Source organism: Heterodontus francisci, chromosome 17, assembly GCF_036365525.1.
Source record: "Heterodontus francisci isolate sHetFra1 chromosome 17, sHetFra1.hap1, whole genome shotgun sequence".
Taxonomy (NCBI): Eukaryota; Metazoa; Chordata; class Chondrichthyes; order Heterodontiformes; family Heterodontidae; genus Heterodontus; species Heterodontus francisci.
In genome coordinates, this window is record NC_090387.1 from 67,593,924 (window position 1) to 67,613,795 (window position 19,872).

General features: G+C 41.6%; 1 protein-coding gene across 2 annotated transcripts in view; it reads right to left on the bottom strand.

Moving 5' to 3' along the window:
- The window catches only part of rspry1 (ring finger and SPRY domain containing 1), a 78,136-nt gene that overhangs the window by 34,226 nt on the left and 24,038 nt on the right, over nt 1-19,872 (bottom strand). The window contains exons 4-7 of one of the 2 annotated variants that reach the window (XM_068049578.1): nt 18,680-18,806; nt 16,946-17,004; nt 7,155-7,221; nt 4,609-4,740 (exon numbers count right to left, since the gene is read on the bottom strand). In XM_068049578.1, coding sequence (XP_067905679.1) covers nt 4,609-4,740; nt 7,155-7,221; nt 16,946-17,004; nt 18,680-18,806 — 385 coding nt within the window. The remainder of the gene's footprint in view (nt 1-4,608; nt 4,741-7,154; nt 7,222-16,945; nt 17,005-18,679; nt 18,807-19,872) is intronic. The other variant, XM_068049579.1, reaches the window with a different exon arrangement.

The window sequence follows — 19,872 nt, forward strand, 5'->3', positions numbered from 1 at the left end:
CGTTATTTTACAAAAGTGTCATCCGGTGTGGTTGTATTCAGGTCCAAACTAGGATTACAGCTGAGAACTGGAGTCTCAGGATCCCAAATTATAACCTGAACCATTTTATATCCTTGGTGTATACGTATAGTTGGCAAATTCCCCTTACATAGAAAAATTTAAATTGTTTCAAGCATATTTCCTTCACAAGTGCATCATTAATACTGATATTTTTCACAATAATTCAAACTAATCACTGATTGGTTCCTGAAGTAGAGGCGTGCAAAGGAAACCCGACCCAAGTTCGAATGCTGGACCCGCAAGCCCGACCCGAACCCGACACGTCATCGGGTCCCATCAGGGTCGGGTCAGGTAGCAGGCCTTTACCCACGTACTGATGTAAAGGCCTGCGACCCGGCCCGACCCCGATGGGTCTCGACATGCGGCACAGTGGCGCAGTGGTTAGAACTGCAGCCTCACAGCTCCAGCGACCCGGGTTCAATTCCGGGTACTGCCTGTGTGGCGTTTGCAAGTTCTCCCTGTGTCTGCGTGGGTTTCCTCCGGGTGCTCCAGTTTCCTCCCACGTGCCAAAGACTTGCAGGTTGATAGGTAAATTGGCCATTAGAAATTGCCCCTAGTATAGTTAGGTGGTAGGGAAAATATAGGAACAGGTGGGGATGTGGTAGGAATATGGAATTAGTGTTCTCTTCTTTCTTTTGGGCCTCCTTATCTCGAGAGACAATGGATACGCGCCTGGAGGTGGTCAGTGGTTTGTGAAGCAGCGCCTGGAGTGGCTATAAAGGCCAATTCTGGAGTGGCAGGCTCTTCCACAGGTGCTGCAGAGAAATTTGTTTGTCGGGGCTGTTGCACAGTTGGCTCTCCCCTTGCGCCTCTGTCTTTTTTCCTGCCAACTACTAAGTCTCTTCGACTCGCCACAATTTAGCCCTGTCTTTATGGCTGCCCGCCAGCTCTGGCGAATGCTGGCAACTGACTCCCACGACTTGTGATCAATGTCACACGATTTCATGTCGCGTTTGCAGACGTCTTTATAGCGGAGACATGGACGGCCGGTGGGTCTGATACCAGTGGCGAGCTCGCTGTACAATGTGTCTTTGGGGATCCTGCCATCTTCCATGCGGCTCACATGGCCAAGCCATCTCAAGCGCCGCTGACTCAGTAGTGTGTATAAGCTGGGGGTGTTGGCCGCTTCAAGGACTTCTGTGTTGGAGATATAGTCCTGCCACCTGATGCCAAGTATTCTCCGAAGGCAGCGAAGATGGAATGAATTGAGACGTCGCTCTTGGCTGGCATACGTTGTCCAGGCCTCGCTGCCATAGAGCAAGGTACTGAGGACACAGGCCTGATACACTCGGACTTTTGTGTTCCGTGTCAGTGCGCCATTTTCCCACACTCTCTTGGCCAGTCTGGACATAGCAGTGGAAGCCTTACCCATGTGCTTGTTGATTTCTGCATCTAGAGACAGGCTACTGGTGATAGTTGAGCCTAGGTAGGTGAACTCTTGAACCACTTCCAGAGCGTGGTCGCCAATATTGATGGATGGAGCATTTCTGACGTCCTGCTCCATGATGTTCGTTTTCTTGAGGCTGATGGTTAGGCCAAATTCATTGCAGGCAGCCGCAAACCTGTCGATGAGACTCTGCAGGCACTCTTCAGTGTGAGATGTTAAAGCAGCATCGTCAGCAAAGAGGAGTTCTCTGATGAGGACTTTCCGTACTTTGGACTTCGCTCTTAGACGGGCAAGGTTGAACAACCTGCCCCCTGATCTTGTGTGGAGGAAAATTCCTTCTTCAGAGGATTTGAACGCATGTGAAAGCAGCAGGGAGAAGAAAATCCCAAAAAGTGTGGGTGCGAGAACACAGCCCTGTTTCACACCACTCAGGATAGGAAAGGGCTCTGATGAGGAGCCACCATGTTGAATTGTGCCTTTCATATTGTCATGGAATGAGGTGATGATACTTAGTAGCTATTAAGTATCAATTAGTGTAGGATTAGTATAAATGGGTGGTTGATGGTCGGCACAGACTCGGTGGGCCGAAGGGCCTGTTTCAGTGCTGTATCCCTAAACATAAACAAGGTCGGACTTCCGTGTCCGAAATTCGGGCTCACGTCGGGTTTCCTTTGCACACCTCTAGCCTGAAGTCCATTTCTGTAAGCAGAAATATTGCCAATGACCCACGTTCTCCCCATTTTAACCAGCCATCTAAATAAGACTGGTTATTAAATCAATATAAACACAGTTTTGATGAAAGGTCAGACTTGAAAAGTCAACTGCATCTTTCCCCACATTGACTAGGAACTTAACTGTACCAGCTACATAAATACTGTAGCGACAAGAGCAGTTCAGCAGCAAGTAAGTCACCTCCAAACTCTCCAAAGTCCTTCCACCATCTACAAGGCACAAGTCAGGACTGCGAAAGAATACTCTCCACTTGTCTGGATGTGTGCAGCTCCAACACCACACAAGCTCAACACTATCCAGGACTAAGCACTCCACTTGATTGGCACCCCATCCACCTTCAACATTCACTCCCTCCACCATTGGTGCACTGTGACTACAGTGTGTATCATCGAAAAGATGTACTGCAGCAACTTGTCAAGGTCCCGTTGACAGCATCTTCCAAACCTGCGATCGCTACTGCCTCGAAGAACAAGGGCAGCACATGCATGGGAACACCATCATCTGCAAGTTGTACATCACCCTGACTTGGAAATACATCTATATCCCTTCATCATTGCTGGGGGAAAATCCTAGAATTCCTTCTCAGCACTGAGGGCGTACGTACACCACAAAGACTGCAGCAGCTCACCACCGCCTTCTCAAGGGGAATAAATGTTGGTCTTGTCAATGACACCTACATCCCATGAATGAATTTTAAAAATGCTGTCTTTCCTGGGGGACAGGGAGGGGGGTTTCGTCAGATTTTCTGCATCCGCAGTATTTTGCTTTTTATTTGATAAATTCCACCTCTGTTAACCTATGCCCAGTCAAGTATAGGTTTATTCAACATATTTTTCCTGATTAAAATTTAAGCCAAGCACATTGAAAGCATAGATCGCAGTAGTTTGGCAATGGAAGCCTCCAAATTTTTAAAAACCTTTTTCTGCAACTTTAGGAAATATACATTAAATATGAAAATGCAAATTGCAAGTCCTAAACTTAACATTCTAAGGGGGTGGGCGTATGAGCAGAGATGTAGGGCAGGAGAGACATTACTTTCGATTACACTGGTGTTCACACTGTTCAACTTTACGTAAAATTGCCACTTCACTGTTACTGAAGATTTGAAAACACCTGTCGCTATGGCAGGATTTCCAGAACAGCAGAAAATGAATAGTTGTGGTTATGATTTTGTATACACCTGTCACTCTCATTTTTGAAGATGGGACAAGATGGAGAAAATACACATGCAAGCATTCTGGTCTTGTGGGATCTTTTACATTATCAAATAAGCCACTCAGCTGGAGGGGGAAAAAAAGCTTTCCTTAGCTGGTTAATGCTCTCAATTAGCTATCAAAAAGAATCCTAAAATTATTAAACTCTTTTTTTTTTCAATGGATGTTGGGGGTGGGCAGTGGGTGAAGGGAAGAGAAGAAATGGAGTTTGACCAACTATTCTGATTCATTTGACTGTTGTGGTTTTGATGCAATACTATCCTGGCTTAATGAGGCTGTTTTGCTATGGAGTTGTAATTAAACATCAGGTTTTGGCAGAAAACATTGTAACATTACAGTTTAAAGTATACGGTTTTACTTCAGCACAATCAGTATCAATGATCACAGAATAGTGTTTTAAACTGTAGGATCCCACAACTTTAGCAAAATCATTAGGATATACAAACTAACATTTCAGAACTCAAGATGTTACTAAGTACATCCTTTGTCAGAGATTAGTGGACCTGTGGAATAGGCTGCCACCTCATGGAATGAATGCTGATCACTGAATTCCTTCAAGCAAGATCATCTTATACAAAAGTTAGGTACTGTCGTACTTTTTTTTTAAAAAAGGGGCGAGGGTTCTCCTGGATTACTTTTGATTGCCTAAGGTGGGGTGGGCAGAAGAATTATCCAGATTTCCCCCCTAATTGGCCTGAGTTTTTCATCTCTCCAAAGAGATTACAGGACTATGGGTGGGCAGTGCTGGACGAACCAGTTGGTCTTTTCTTGCCCATCATTGTGCGTTATCTTGTAAGATGCAGGAGGTTTCAAACTGCTCCTTAAATACTTTGGTTTAAATTTCCACCACATTTTCTTCCATGATGTTACTAGAATTCAGTTCATAGCAGCGAGAATTTTTTTTCCATACAAGGAAAGGTTGGAGTGGGAATAGGGAGAGGAGATGGCATTGGAGCCAGTATCTCATGAAATGCAATTATGGTCATCGTTAGCGTAATTTCTTGAAATTGGTGGATAAAGTCTTTAGATTCATAGTTACCACTCAATACCCCAGTAAAGATTGATGACTTTGCAGCACACAGTTTTACTTCCTAAAGCTGCCAAAATACCAATGATCTTCATAGGCTCTATTGTCACTAAAATTACAAGTGTCCCATTTGAATATTGCCAAACATTTTAGTTCCTGGTGGCATCACGCAAAAAGCTCAAACTTACACAAATTATCCAGGCTCCACTGTGCACAGAATCCAACCTGTCGTTTCAGGTAATCAGTGTGATTTACCCAAGACTCCAGCATAAGTAGTTGATCACTAATACACGACTCAGAGACTGTTAATTTATTTTCACCTGCAATTAAAAGTTGCATTGTTTCAACAAGTACCTGCTGCTATTTCATTCAAGTAAAGATGCATGCTTTATCCATATGAACATTTTATATTTGATAATGCTTGTAGTTACATAAATAAACTCTGAATTGCACAAATACAAAGTAGACAGAACTGCAGTTCTCCAAGTTTTAAAATGATACCTTTTACTTGATTATAATAGTTTAAATATTTAACTTGTATCAGCATGCAACTGAACAATTAAGATTTGAAGTAGCACCAAATGTAAGGAATGCTACCAATGCTTAAGGTTCAAAGGTTATGTTAAACTTATATAAACATTGGTTAGATCATACTTGGAGTACTGTACACAGTTCTGGTCTCGATAACTAAAGAACGATATAGAAGCAGTGGAGAAATGGTTGGAACAAAAATGGATGATATCAGAACTGAGAAGGTACATAGGGCAAGAAAAACTGAAGCGGCTAGGACTGAGGTGACCGGATAAAGTTAAAATTATGACGGGGTTCAATAGGGTAGACACAGGCAAAACACCTTCACTCAGTAGTGCAGGTATGGATCTCGCTGCCACATGAAGTGGTTGAGGCAAATAGCATAGATATTAGCGGAAGATAGTTAAGTACATGAGAGCGTCAGAGTGAGAGAGCGAGGAGATTCTTGCAAAACAAACACCAGCATAGACCTGTTGGGCGGAATGGCCTGTTTCAGTGCTGTAAATTCTAATAAACATCTCATTTGGACTGGTAATTTTTATATTGCTACATTGGTCGAAATCCATCTTTTGGATGAGATGTTTAACAGTCTCCAAAATAGTAAGCCCCATGGGTTAAGATCCCATGGTATTTTTCAAGAGCAAAGGACCATTCAAGAGAATTGTTGCATTGGATTGTTTACACTGAAGGATACAAGTATTGACGGAATAACAGCAGGGTGTAATACATAAAACAGAACTGCCTGTTTTGTAAAAGCAACTGTTGTAAATGTAGGCCACTGATAAGATGCAGAGAATTAAAAAAAAAAGATTTGGCTTCAGGGCAAATACAAACTAGGCAACTTTCTGTTGAATCCAGGTAGATATCAAAATGGTCCGAAAGAAGGGTCGCAACTGAAACATTCGTCCAGGTTTATCACTTGCTACTGTCATTTTGTAGCATTTTGATATTTATTTGCTTCCCAGCAATTGCTACTTTTCTTACCAATGACTTACAACTAAAGAGCTTGTCAAATCTGGATGGACATTTTCCTGAAGGTTGCATCACATAGCATTTGACCACTGTTTGCAAATGTTATAGCATTTAGCTTAGTTGAGTATCTTAGGAATGCTAGGAGTACTGAGATAAGGCAAGATAATTAATGTCCAGTACAAGAATTCTAATGAAATGGATGTACAATTTGGACATAAATGTTTTGGAATCATATTGGAACCAGAGTCTGATTTTTTTTTTTGGATAGAAGGGTTGAGAGAGAAAATCAGGAGGAGGAGAGAAATAATTGGAGACACTGCATGATGGTATAGGTTACTGGTGTTCTAATGTATTCCATCACACAATGATGCGAGGCAAATTAGCAACCATGATTTCCAACACAATTTCTCAAATATCAACTGCATTGTCGGGCACTGAGCTGGTGAGTGGAGGCCTGGTACTTTCTGAAGGAGGTGAGTGAAATTTCATGCAAAGTCATCCTGTCTCATCTACATATCAGCATCCAGTCGTGGGTAGGAAATGGTAAGTCTCAGTGCTTCAACGAAGGGTGGAACCAAATATTTACACCATGAAAAAATTGACAGGTTAGGTTTAGACTTAACTCAGACACGAATGCTACACTCCCACAGTAATTCATGACAATCTGTGGAAGTTCTTTAATTACCATAAGTTTATCTTGATGATGGCAGACTGATTTTCCAATAAGCCTACTTGACTTTACTGCAGACTGAACACAGTTGGCTGACTGTAACTTTGCGGCAAGCGAGACACCATGGGCAAGACCAGCTCTGATGAAATTCGAATGCACTCTGCAGGCAGGGAGGGGCTGGGACAGCCAGACTAATTTCTCGAATGCCACTAGATTTAACAGTCGAGTTGGCCCCAAACATTGCAAGTAGAGGCAACAGAGGTGCGCAGGCATGAACTTGAAGTACGTTTTCCTGGTTTGCTATCAGCCACGCCTAGGAGAATTCTACATAATCTGGGACGATGGCAATCTTACTAAACTCAGTTACTTTAATCAGGATTCTGACGAAGCAACCATGAAACATTTCAATTTCAAACTAAACTTCTGTTTCGATCATTGAATGGTAGCGAGTTTAGTACAACACAGCATAGCAAACAATTTAACAGTGAGTTTACATTTAAGAAATTAATCTTACCACTACACCAATGAAAGGTTTTTATTTACATATAAGCAAAAACTTACTTGTTTGTGCAAACTTCTCCAGAGCAATAAGAGAGAAAAGCATGACCGTGGGGTGAGACTGTGCACTCTGCAACATTAAGAATCAAAACACTAAATATAAATTGACAAATGTTTAATTGTTATGCCACACAAATTATTTTGAAATTGTAATTTTAAATTAAAAAAACATGCAAAGAAACAATCTGGAGTTTGTGAATTATGCAGCACACATCTTGACAAGGAGAAAATATATTTTTATAGTTTGAACTGTGCCTGGCATGGAACATAAAAATCATTTGGTTTGAAAACCATACCACATTTGGCTACATAATATTGACTACACTTCAAAAAAGTAACTCGTCAGGCAAACACCATTTGAATCACAGAATAATACAGTGAAGAGGCCCTTCGGCCCATCGAGTCTGCACTGATGCATTAAAACACCTGACCTGTCTACCTAATCCCATTTGCCAGCACTTGGCCCATAGCCTTGAATGTTATGACATGCCAAGTGCTCATCCAGGTACTTTTTAAAGGATGTGAGGCAACCCGCCTCTACCACCCTCCCAGGCAGGGCATTCTAGACCGTCACCACCCTCTGGGTAAAAAAGTTCTTCCTCAAATCCCCCTTAAACCTCCCGCCCCTCACCTTAAACTTGTGACTCCTAGTAACTGACCCTTCAACTAAAGGGAACAGCTGCTCCCTATCCACCCTGTCCATGCCCCTCATAATCTTGTACACCTCGATCAGGTCACCCCTCAGTCTTCTCTGCTCCAGTGAAAACAACCCAAGCCTATCCAACCTCTCTTCATAGCTTAAATGTTCCATCCCAGGCAACATCCTGGTGAATCGCCTCTGCACCCCCTCCAACGCAATCACATCCTTCCTATAATGTGGTGAATTGCACACAGTACTCCAGCTGTGGCCTTACCAAAGTTCTGTACAACTCCAACATGACCTCCCTGCTTTTGTAATCTATGCCTCGATTGATAAAGGCAAGTGTCCCATATGCCTTTTTCACCACCCTATTAACCTGCCCTTCTGCCTTCAGAGATCTATGGACAAACACGCCAAGGTCCCTTTGTTCCTCGGAACTTCCCAGTGTCAAGCCATTCATTGAATACTTCCGTGTCACATTACTCCTTCCAAAGTATATCACCTCACACTTTTCAGCGTTAAATTCCATCTGCCACTTTTCTGCCCATTTGACCATACCGTCTATATCTTCCTGTAACCTAAGACACTCCACCTCACTGTCAGCCACTCGGCCAATCTTTGCGTCATCGGCAAACTTACTGATCCTTCCCCCCCACATAGTCATCTATGTCGTTTATATAAACGACAAATAATAGGGGACCCAGCACAGATCCCTATGGTACACCACGGGCTTCCAGTCACTAAAACAGCCGTCTGTCATCACTCTCTGTCTCCTACAGCTAAGCCAATTTTGAATCCACCTTATCAAGTTATCTTGTATCCCACGTGCATTTGCTTTCTTGATAAGTCTCCCATGTGGGACCTTGTCAAAGGCTTTGCTGAAATCCATGTAAACGACATCAACTGCACTACCCTCATCCACACACCTGATCACATGCTCATAAAATTCAATCAAATTTGTTAGGCATGACCTCCCTCTGACAAAGCCATGCTGACTATTTCTAATCAAATTTTGCCTCTCCAAGTGGTGATAGATTCTCTCCTTCATAATTTTCTCCAATAGTTTCCCTACCACTAACGTCAGACTCACTGGTCTGCAGTTCCCTGGCTTATCTCTACAACCCTTCTTAAATAGTGGGACCACATTAGCTGTTCTCCAGTCCTCTGGCACCTCCCTGATGGCCAGAGAGGAATTAAAAATTAGGGTCAGAGCCCCTGCAATCTCTACCGTCGCCTCCCACAGCATCCTGGGACACAAATCATCCGGACCTGGAGATTTGTCCACTTTTAAGCCTTCCAAATCCTCCAATACCTTGTCACTCCCTATGACAATTTGCTCAAGAACCTCACAGTCTCTCTCTCTAATTTCCATATCTACATCCTCATTCTCTTGGGTGAATACAGATGTGAAGTATTCGTTCAACACCCTACCAATGTCCTCTGGCTCCACCCACAAATTTCCCCCTTGGTCCCTAATGGGTCCTACTCTTTCCCTGGTTATCCTCTTCCCATTGATATACTTATAGAATATCTTGGGATTTTCCCTAATTTTACCAGCCAGAGCTTTCTCATATCCCCTCTTTGCTCTCCTAATTGCTTTCTTAAGCTCCATCCTACACTTTCTGTACTCCACTAATGCTTCCATTGATTTACTCTCCTTGTATTTGCTAAAAGTCTCTCTTTTCCTTCTCATCATACCCTGAATGTTTCTTGTCATCTATGGTTCTCTGGGCTTGTTGCTCCTACCTATTACCCTAGAGGGAACACGTAGGGTTTGTACCCTCCCCATTACCTTTTTGAATGTCCCCCACTGCTCTTCTGTAGATTTCCTGACAAGTAACTCTTTCCAGTCTACCTTGGCCAGATCCTGCCTTATTTTACTAAAATTCGCTCTCTCTCAATCCAAAACCTTTTTTTGCAACTTGTCTATTTCTTTCTTCATAACAAGCTTAAATTGTACCATGTTGTGGTCGCTATCACCAAAATGCTCCCCCACCAACACATCAATCACCTGTCTGGCTTCATTCCCCAGAATTAGGTCCAGCACTGCACCCTCCCTTGTTGGATCCTCTACATATTGAGCTAAAAAGTTCTCCTGTATACATTTTAAGAACTCCACTCCATCTAAGCCCTTAACACGATGACTATCCCAATTAATGTTGGGAAAGTTGAAATCACCTAATATAATTACCCTATTATTTTTACACACCTCTGCAAATTGCGCACATATTCGCCCCTCAATTTCCTGCTGACTATCTGAGGGTGTGCAATGTGGCTGTCCCTTTTTTATTCCTAAACTCTACCCATAAAGCTTCATTTGATGCCCCCTCCAAGAAATCATCTCTCCTTACTGCAGTAACTGACTCCTTAACTAATATTGCAATGCCCCCTCCTCTGTCTTGCCTGAAGATTCTATATCCCAGGATATTGAGCTGCCAATCCTGCCCCTCCCTCAACCATGTCTCCGTGATGGCTACTATATCACAATTCCACGTGTCAATCATTACCCTTAACTCATCCATTTTACCTGCAATACTCCTGGCATTAAAGTAGAGGCCTTCCATCCTGGTCTTACTCGTTTGAAACTTACTTCTGCTTTATTCCCTCTGACTTGTTCGCTTTCCTGTGTTTAGCTGTGTCCCTATTCTGCTAGGAGTCTGCATCCCCTCCCCCTGCCACATTAGTTTAAACTCCTCCCAACAGCACTAACAAACCCGCCAGCAAGGATGTTAGTCCCCCTCTGGTTCAGATGTAGACCATCCCGCTTGTACAGGTCCCACCTTCCCCAGAAACGGTCCCAGTGGTCCAGGAATCTAAAACCCTCCCTCCTGCACCAACTCTTACGCCACGCATTCATCTGTGCTATTCCCCTATTTCTATACTCGCTAGCACGTGGCACTGGGAGTAATCCAGAGATTACAACCCGAGAGGTCCTGCTTTTTAAGTCTACTGCCTAACTCCCTGAATTCTTGATGCAAGACCTCATCCTTCTTTCTACCCATGTCATTGGTACCAACATGTACCATGACCTCTGCCTTATCATCCTCCCCCTTCAGGATGCCCTGCAGCTGTTCAGTGACATCCCGGACCCTGGCACTAGGGAGGCAACACACCATCCTGGAGTCACGTTGATGGCCACAGTAGCCCCTATCTGTACCCGACTATAGAATCCCCTATTACTATTGCTCTTCCTCTCTTTCCCCCTTCCTGTGCAGACAGGCTGCTTGCGGTGCCAGAAGCTTGGCTCTGTCCACACTCCCTGGAGGAACCAGCCTCATCAGCCTCCAAAATGGAATACCGATTTGCAAGCGGGACCCCAGGGTACTCCTGAACTACCTGCCTGATTCTCTTGGACTGCCTGGTGGTCACCCATTCCCTTCCTTCCTCAAGTCCCTTCAGCTGCGGTGTGAGCACCTCTCTATACGTGCTATCCACAATGCTCTCAGACTCGCGGATGCTCCACAGTGTTTCCAGCCGCCATTCCAGCTCTGAAACCCGAGCTTCCAGGAGTTGCAGCTGGACACACTTCCTGCACACATGCTGGTCCCGGGGACTGGAAATGTTCCCGGATTCCCACATGCAGCATGTGGAGCAAACCACGGCTTCAAGCTCTCCTGCCATCACTAAACCCTTTAAATTTAAAACTTTAGACGATTATAATTTTAAAAAAACAACTAAGTCTTGCTAAAACAATGACTTACAAATCAATCCACTTTGAAAAATACCCACCAGGACTTACTCACCAGTCAGCTGTGCTCTTTGCCTAGACGGAGGCACACATTATTTCGCCACATGAACATTAAAACTTTAAAAATGGCAATCTTGGACTGGAAGGATATTTGCATAGTACCAGGCACTGTGGAAACAAAGGGAGCCAATCCCTGTTCCTCCAATACACAGAAGTGGTTAGACCAGTTTTAGTCACATGGCTAACTGGCTGAGAGAGAAATTGAACCTCCAACCAAGGATGTGAAGAGACTGTTCCATATAAGGAACTAGTCACATGACTAACCTGCAGGGGCAACCTGGGAGTTTTTTTGAATTTGAACTTCCAAATGGTTCTGAACTCGGACAGAGCCGTGTGCTCATGGAGTAAACACCTCCCCTGGAACTGAAACAAGAATTACAGCCTCTCCTGCCTGTCTGTTTCATCTCTTCCCACTGAACTGAATCTTGTGAAAACATGGTGAAACTAAAGGACAAAAAGATTTCCTACGTGAACAAGGTTTAAGACTAATTCTGGCCCGAACAAACCGCAAGACTATATCTTCAATCAAGGACTACAGCAAACTTGAGAAACAGTAACAAGATATTGCCTCAAACTGTTCTACTCATCTTTTCTTCTGTTCTTTTCTATTTCTATCTGCATGTTTATATTGTGTGTGCATGCTAGCGTGAGAGCATTGTATATCTGTAGGCATGAACCATATTAGAGTTTAAGTTTTAAGGTTTTAATAAATTTCCTCTTTCTGCTTTAAACCAAAGAAAGCCTGTTTGTGCTTAGTTCTTTGCCTTATAATTGGAAACTGTGAACAAGGATTCACACGAAGGGGCGCTCAAAACACTGTTAAAATAAGACCAGGTAAAGATTGCAAAATACCCCTAGACATTGCTCATTTGGTCATAACAAACTCATTACCTGGACAGCCCCAAAGTAATTCACAGCTAATGTGAAAGGCACTATATATAAATGAAAATTCTTTACCGTGCTTGATTAAAAGGGGTAATGCTAATTACCTCAATTACTATAACACATCCACGTGGTCAAAAATAGAAATCAAGATCTACTGGTTTGTACTCAAGTACATATTTTTAACTATTAGAAAACAAGCAAATGGAAACTGCCCACCCATGAAAATATATCTTGCAATAGATTCTAGCCTCATGTAAGCCATTAATCACAAGTGAATACAAGGCAATTACATCTCAGCTTCAAATGATAAAATTACTCAAGCTTTGCTCTTCAGAGTTTAGATCAACTATAGCCTCTGAACGAATCATGGCTTTTATGCTTACTTAAGGAAATTTATTGTAATGTCAACAAATCTTCTGGAATGATATTCAGAGACTAAACAAATAAACAGGAAACGGTACAGGGTAGAGGAATAAGATATGTATTAAACTGTTATTTTTACTGTACATTTTGTAATAATTACTTCTACCAGTTTTCAGAAAATTGGTTTCAACAATGTTAGCAAAGATACTTACAGATGAAAACTATTCACACACACACACAAATACTCCACACAAAGGCGGACAGGAACATAGGAACAGGAGTAGGCCCTTTAGCTCCTCCAGCTTGTTCCGCCATTCAATGAGATCATGGCTGATCTGCGACCTAACTCCATATGCCTACCGTTGCCCCATATCCCTTGGTTAAATAAAAAAAAATCTAAATCTCAGATTTAAAATTAATTGATCTTGCATCAACTGCCATTTGCAAAAGTTCCAAACTTCCACCACCCTGGGTGTATAGGTTTCCTGATTTCACTCCTGAAGGGCGTGGCTCTAACTTTTTTTAGTCTTTGCCCCCAGTCCTCGACTGTCCAGTGAAAACAGTTTCTCTCTATCTACCCCATTTGTTCCTTTTAATATCTTAAGCTTCAATCAAATCCCTCGTTAACCTTCTAAATTCCAGGGAATGCAACCCTAGTTTGTATAATCTCACCTTGTGATTTAATTTAAGGAATCCAGGTTTCATTGTGGCAAACCTGCACTGCACTCCCTTCAAGGCAAATTTATCCTTGCTATCATGTGGTGCCCAGAGCTGCTCACTTTACTCCATGGTCTAACCACATGATAATACTGAAGGCCCTCCTGCCCGAAGAATTGAGGGGGAAAAAAGCTCCAATGCCTGCTTAATCAAGAAAGAGGCTTCACAGTTAATTCATATTTTTGTTATTCCTGTTTTGCTCCATTAACTCATCAAAATTCAATATTAACACACAGATGCAAATTCTAGTTACTTGTCTACTAAAGAACTAGTGGCTTAGTTGCTTCAAGGGACTATCAAATATAGCCCGAAAACAGGAACTAGAACATTGATCAATCCAACGAATTTAAGATCATGCAAAAGTACAATTACTTGGTTACTGAAGTACAGGTAGGAGAGCAATTTAAAAAAGGATCACGTACAACTCCACTTAGGGAGTTTAAGCAGAACCATTTTACTGAAAAGAATCAGAAAGCACTGTTGTACAAAAGCAGCGATTCAGCTTTGAATCCTGATTGTGATATAGTTGACACATTGGTAACTCTGCATGCAGTCCACATCAAGGCAGAATGCTCGACTGCAGTACAGTAAATCATTGACAGCTTGCAGCTGAAAAGTTTCTGAACACTATAGCAAAACTTGAACACTGCACCACTATTTTCAAGACTGGTGTGCTGAAACTAAACATCAGATAATCAGGCATAGTCAAACAGTCCTTTGAAGAAGGAATCAATGTTTAAATTTAATTCTGGACAGCATACCCTTTATTTCAGTATTATATAGAGTACTGTGCTGTGTTCTGTCTCCATGTTAGAAAAAGGATATAGTGGCATTGGAAACAATGCAATAAAGATTTACAATGATATCAGAACTGAAAGGTTATAATTCAGGAAACACTGAACAAGCTCAGGCTCTTTACTCTAGAAAGAGAAGGTTGGGAGATGACCTAATAGGGGTTTTTTTAAATTTTGATGGGATTCAATAAGAATCATATAGAGAAAACATTTTCAGATGCATGGCAGTCTGAAATTATAGGCCATAAATATGATAGTCTCAATAAATCCGACAGAAATTTAGGAGTAATTTCTTTACTCAGAGTGGTTAGAACTTGGAACTTGTTATTAGATGCAGTAGTTCAGGAGAACAGCATAGATGCATTTAAAAGGGAAGTTAGCCAAGTACATGAGGGAAGGAGGAATAGCATATGTTGATAGTGCGAGATGAAGAAGAAAGATGGAAGGAGGCTTGTATGCAGCAGAAATATTGGCATGAACTTGTTGGACGGAATGGTCCATTTCCTGTGCTGTTAATACCAATACGCATTTAGCAAATGAACATTTTAGCGTGGGCTCTTCTGCCATTATTTTAAACTTACATGGATCACTTTTTCAGCACTCAAAATTCTCTAATTTCAGAAATGTTTTTGAGCCATCTATAAAGTTTGTTGCTATAGCAACATACTGCAGATGCAATAAAACTCCTCAAATTTTCCACAACACTAAGTTTCCAAAGTAACACAAAATGCGATTGAATACTTGCTGCCGTTTTGACCTGCCAAGTATTTAAGATTCTTTTGTTCTGTTGGGAAATGATACCTGAACCCTCACTCAAAATGTTATACCCATTTTCCAGTGGAAGATGCAAGATAATGATAGTCACAGCATGCAGGATGATACTGTTTTATAAAGATGGAAATGTTCTACATGTAATGAATAATTACTTGGCTGCTAAAGATGAACCCTGTTTCTTTAAGATCACATAAGCATTCTAAGATCGCAAAGTGTAGTTATTAAGTAAATATGCTACATACATAGTATTTACAGCACAGAAACAGATCATTCAACCCAACAGGTCTTTGCTGATGTTAATGCTCCACACGAGACTCCTTCCACCTTACTTCACCTCAGCCCATCAACACATCCTTCTATTCCTTCTTCCCGCATGTACTTAGCTAGCCTCCCTTCAAAATGGATTTGTGTTATTCACAACTACTGCATATGATAGCAAGTTTCACATTCTACCACTCTGAGTAAAGAAGTTATTCCTTAATTTCTTATTGAATTGATTGATCAGCATATTTATGGCTTCTAGGTTTGGACTCTCATGTGAAACCACTTAGGATACATGTATCCTGTCAGGTCATCTCAGCCTTCTCTTTCCAGAGAAATGAGCCTCAGCTTCTTCAATGTTTCCTGAATGTTATAACCTCTCAGTTCTGGCAACATCCTTGTAATTTTTTTTTTTTTGCATGTCTCCAGTGCAACTATATCCTTTTTCTGATATAAAGACCAGAATACAGCACAGTACTCTAGTACTAGTTTAGCTTAGCATTGTTCTCTAATCATCTTAGTGTTCAGATGATTACAAAGTGCCCAAGGTTTACTGATGGTTTATGACATCAACTGAACCAGAGATTAATGACCAAAATTTTCTATTTATGAATAGATAGGATTTACTGCTCAAGCAGATCATGAATCAATTTGGGCTGTGGGTGAACTTGCCGCCTAGTTAAGTCAACTGGTCATTATATAGAAGCTAAATTAAATTTCAAAATGACTACTGACTGCTTTCAAAATTAAATTGATATCCAGCCAGTAAAACTTTTCAGTGTCCTATATAGCCAACTGTACAAGATGACCTTGAGAAGAATGTTCTTTTACATTCAATTTCCACCTTTAGTACAATCCATGTCCAAAAGACAGTATCAACTCTCATCACCAACACACTGCGGCTGCATCAAGGTACACTGCAGCGACTCACGAGGATTAATTAATTCAACAGCAACTCCCGTCCGCCGCAACCTCTACCAGTGAGAAGGACAAGAGTATCAATATTGAAGGAATGCCATCAGCTCTGAGTCATGAGAGATTTGGACTTGGGGCATATATCAGCACTGCTTCATCATAACAGGGTGGGATCAGCATAACCACAAGGACTGCAGCAGCTCAGGATGACCCGCTACCAATAGGACAAGGTAGTGTTAGATAATTAATGTGCTCTTGTCTGCAGCACTACAACTCTCCAAGAACTCTGCGTTCTTCGAACAATGGTCTCGTGCATCCCAGAACCACTAGCGCTTGTGGCTTCAGCAGTCTAGGCCTCAAGCTCTGGAATTCCCGCCCTAAATTTCTCCACCGCTCTTTCCTAGTTTTCTTAAAAACTACCTCTGATCCAACTTTTGGTCACCTGTCCTAATGTCTCCTTCATTGTTGTCAATTCCTGACTGAACCAATTCGATCAAAGTGCAGCCCAGATAACATACATATTTTTATATATCCAGTTTTAAATAAACTATAGATATTATCCAAAAACAAGCTGGTCACAAATTTTTTTAAAATGCATAAAATTAATCTTAATATAGAAACACTCATTTTCCCATACTATGAGGTTTACTGGTTCCAGTAATTTGGCTGTTTCTAAAAAAAAATCTCCGGTACTCACCAAACTTTCCAGTAAATATTCCAAGGTTCCTGGACTGAGAAGACCTATGCTGGCAGGACCTGTAAATATTAGAAATTTTGTTAAAGAATTTGTACCCTCTCCACAAGAATCTATGGGTTGCCATTGAAAGCCAAACACAATTGCTCTTAAAATCCCTTAATTTTTGAAGAAATGTATACACTTTACATTTCAAAAGTGCCAATTATTGCTATTCACAGATCTGTCAATTAAGTTAATGCACTGCATGAGAACAAATACAATTCAAAATTTTGGGTTACATCAGAATCTTCATTTCCCATGGCACACATCTAATTAAGTAGAACAAAAGAACAAAGAACAGTACAGCACAGGAACAGGCCATTCGGCCCTCCAAACCTGCGCCGATCTTGATGCCTGCCTAAACTAAAACCTTCTGCACTTTCGGGGTCCGTATCCCTCTATTCCCATCCTATTCATGTATTTGTCAAGATGCCTCTTAAACGTCGCTATTGTACCTGCTTCCACCACCTCCCCCGGCAGCAAGTTCCAGGCACTCACCACCCTCTGTGTAAAGAACTTGCCTCGCACATCCCCTCTAAACTTTGCCCCTCACCTTAAACCTATGTCCCCTAGTAACTGACTCTTCCACCCTGGGAAAAAGTACACACACAACTTGCCCCAAATCACTGTATTTGCACTGCAGAAGCTCTTCAGGAGGTTCGACAATGCCATTGCAGCTCCCAATGGTACAGCAGTTGCATCTTTATTTTTCCTTTTACAGCACCATTTGTGTGTTCAGAAGGAAAGATTTCAATTCAGAAAGAAAGCAAGGGCCTTTGTGATCTGTTATTCACACTGAGGACAGCCTTGAAAAGTAGGAAAAAACCTTCAACAAATAGATCAGACCGTTCTTGGCATTTTTTTCCCCTTCCTCTACTCTCCTGAAGCACCAACTGTTTTATTCATTCTTGCTATGTCAGCACCACTGGAAAGGCTGCCATTTATTAATCATCTCTACTTTCCCTGAGGAGTTGGTAGTGGGCCTTTCTTAACTGTTGTAGTGTGTGAAGGTGCTCCCACAGTGCTGTTCTTATTATTCTTTATATGGCTATGAGTGGCTTGCTAGGCTATTTCAGAGACTAGTTAAGAATGAGTATCAACAAGGTCTTCTTTCACAAAGAACACTAGGTCCAATACTGCTTATTTTTCTCACCAGATAACCGCACACACTTTTAAGCAGGACTCACTCAACTAGAATCATGAATAGGATCCTTGGCTGATTTGTGCTTCCTTAGCCCAAGACTTCCCAGAAATCAATAGTGAGGGAAAAAACACAGTAATTGAATCTGGGATCTTTTGATCTGCACAGCTGACAGATACACCAGCCACGTCTTTCTACATTAAGTCATTAGAAGTATGACGGTTTTCACAAAAAAGCAATATTTGAAGTCGTGCAATGTAAAAAGTAAAAAAAGGTGATTAATACAGATGGTCGCTAACAAAAAACAAATTTTGATCAAGATGCCCTCTTTCTCTTTACCCTCAATTTAGTCAGTTCAATTGAGGCTGTGGAGCTTCCATAGCAGCTGTATGCCACCAATTCTTACACACACTGATTACATGGTAACTGGCCATATATTACTCTAACATTGCATTTATGGAAGTAATCTGAGGGTCAATTCAAGTAGATATGATAATGTGTGCTGGGCAAAGATAATACCAAGAAATTTAGGGCTAAAAATTTGGTAGCCATACCTGCTAGCTTTTCAGCTAAACATCCCAGTACTGCAGTGGTGTTGCGGTGCTTGGCTGGATTGCAAGCATCTTGCTTTGCTAGAGGTGCACTTAAATTCAACATTTCTGACAGTTTCTGTAATGCATCCTTAAAAAATTAAAAATACAAAACTAATCAGTGTATTTTCACATTTATTCTTCATATATTAGTCAAAAATCAATCTTCTACATCAAAACACAGCATGAAATTCCATGGAAAAACTTTGCTGCTGTTTGTTTTACCACCACTGTTATCTTAGTTCCTTCAAACACAAATCAAGGGGGAGATGGTGGCAGTGGTAATGTCACCGAACGAGTAATCCGACTGCACAGGCTAATGCCCTGAGGACACAGGTTCTAATCCCATCATGGCAGCTGGTGGAATTTAAGTTCAATCAATAAAATCTGGAATTGAAAGCTAGTCTCAGTAATGGTGCCATGAAACTATCGATTGTTGTAAAAAACCTATCTGGTTCACTAATGTCCTTTAGGGAAGGAAATCTGCCATCCTTACCCAGTCTGGCCTACAGATCTCTTCAGACCCACAGAAATGTGGTTGACTCTTAACTGCCCTAGCAAGCCACTCAGTTGTCAAGGGCAATTAGGGATGGACAACAAATGCTGGCCTTGCCAGCAACACCCACATCCCACGAAAGAATTTTTAAAAAAATGTTCAAACCAGGGCTAGTCCTCTGCAATAATACAGGAATTTATGCAGGGAGAAGTGGCAAGGATTATAGTTACCATCTATTCTGAAGTTAGCCCAGATTGTATATAGTTTGATTATTGTTGTGCACCATTCTGCTTTTGTGTACAGTTTTCCTTTGGACAAGTTTTTTTTAAACTTGTAGGCAGCATTCTACTTGTGGTATTTTTATACTTGCTGAGGTGAAGGAGGGGAGGATGGGTAATCCCAAGTATTCTTCACTAAGTAAACTACTGAAATTCAGAGCTAACTAACTTAGGAGTGAAAGGGAGACTACTGGTCATAAGACGCCTGCTTATGGAAACTGATTTTGCCTTGAATGCAAGGCAGGTGTCGGGTGGGCAAAAGCCCCAGCTACAATACCCATTTCGTCTGATCCAGAGCACACGTTAAGTGAAAGGAACAGTATTAAATGACACTATCTAACATCACATTTAAGTTAGCATAGGAATGGTCCATTTTTTCTTAT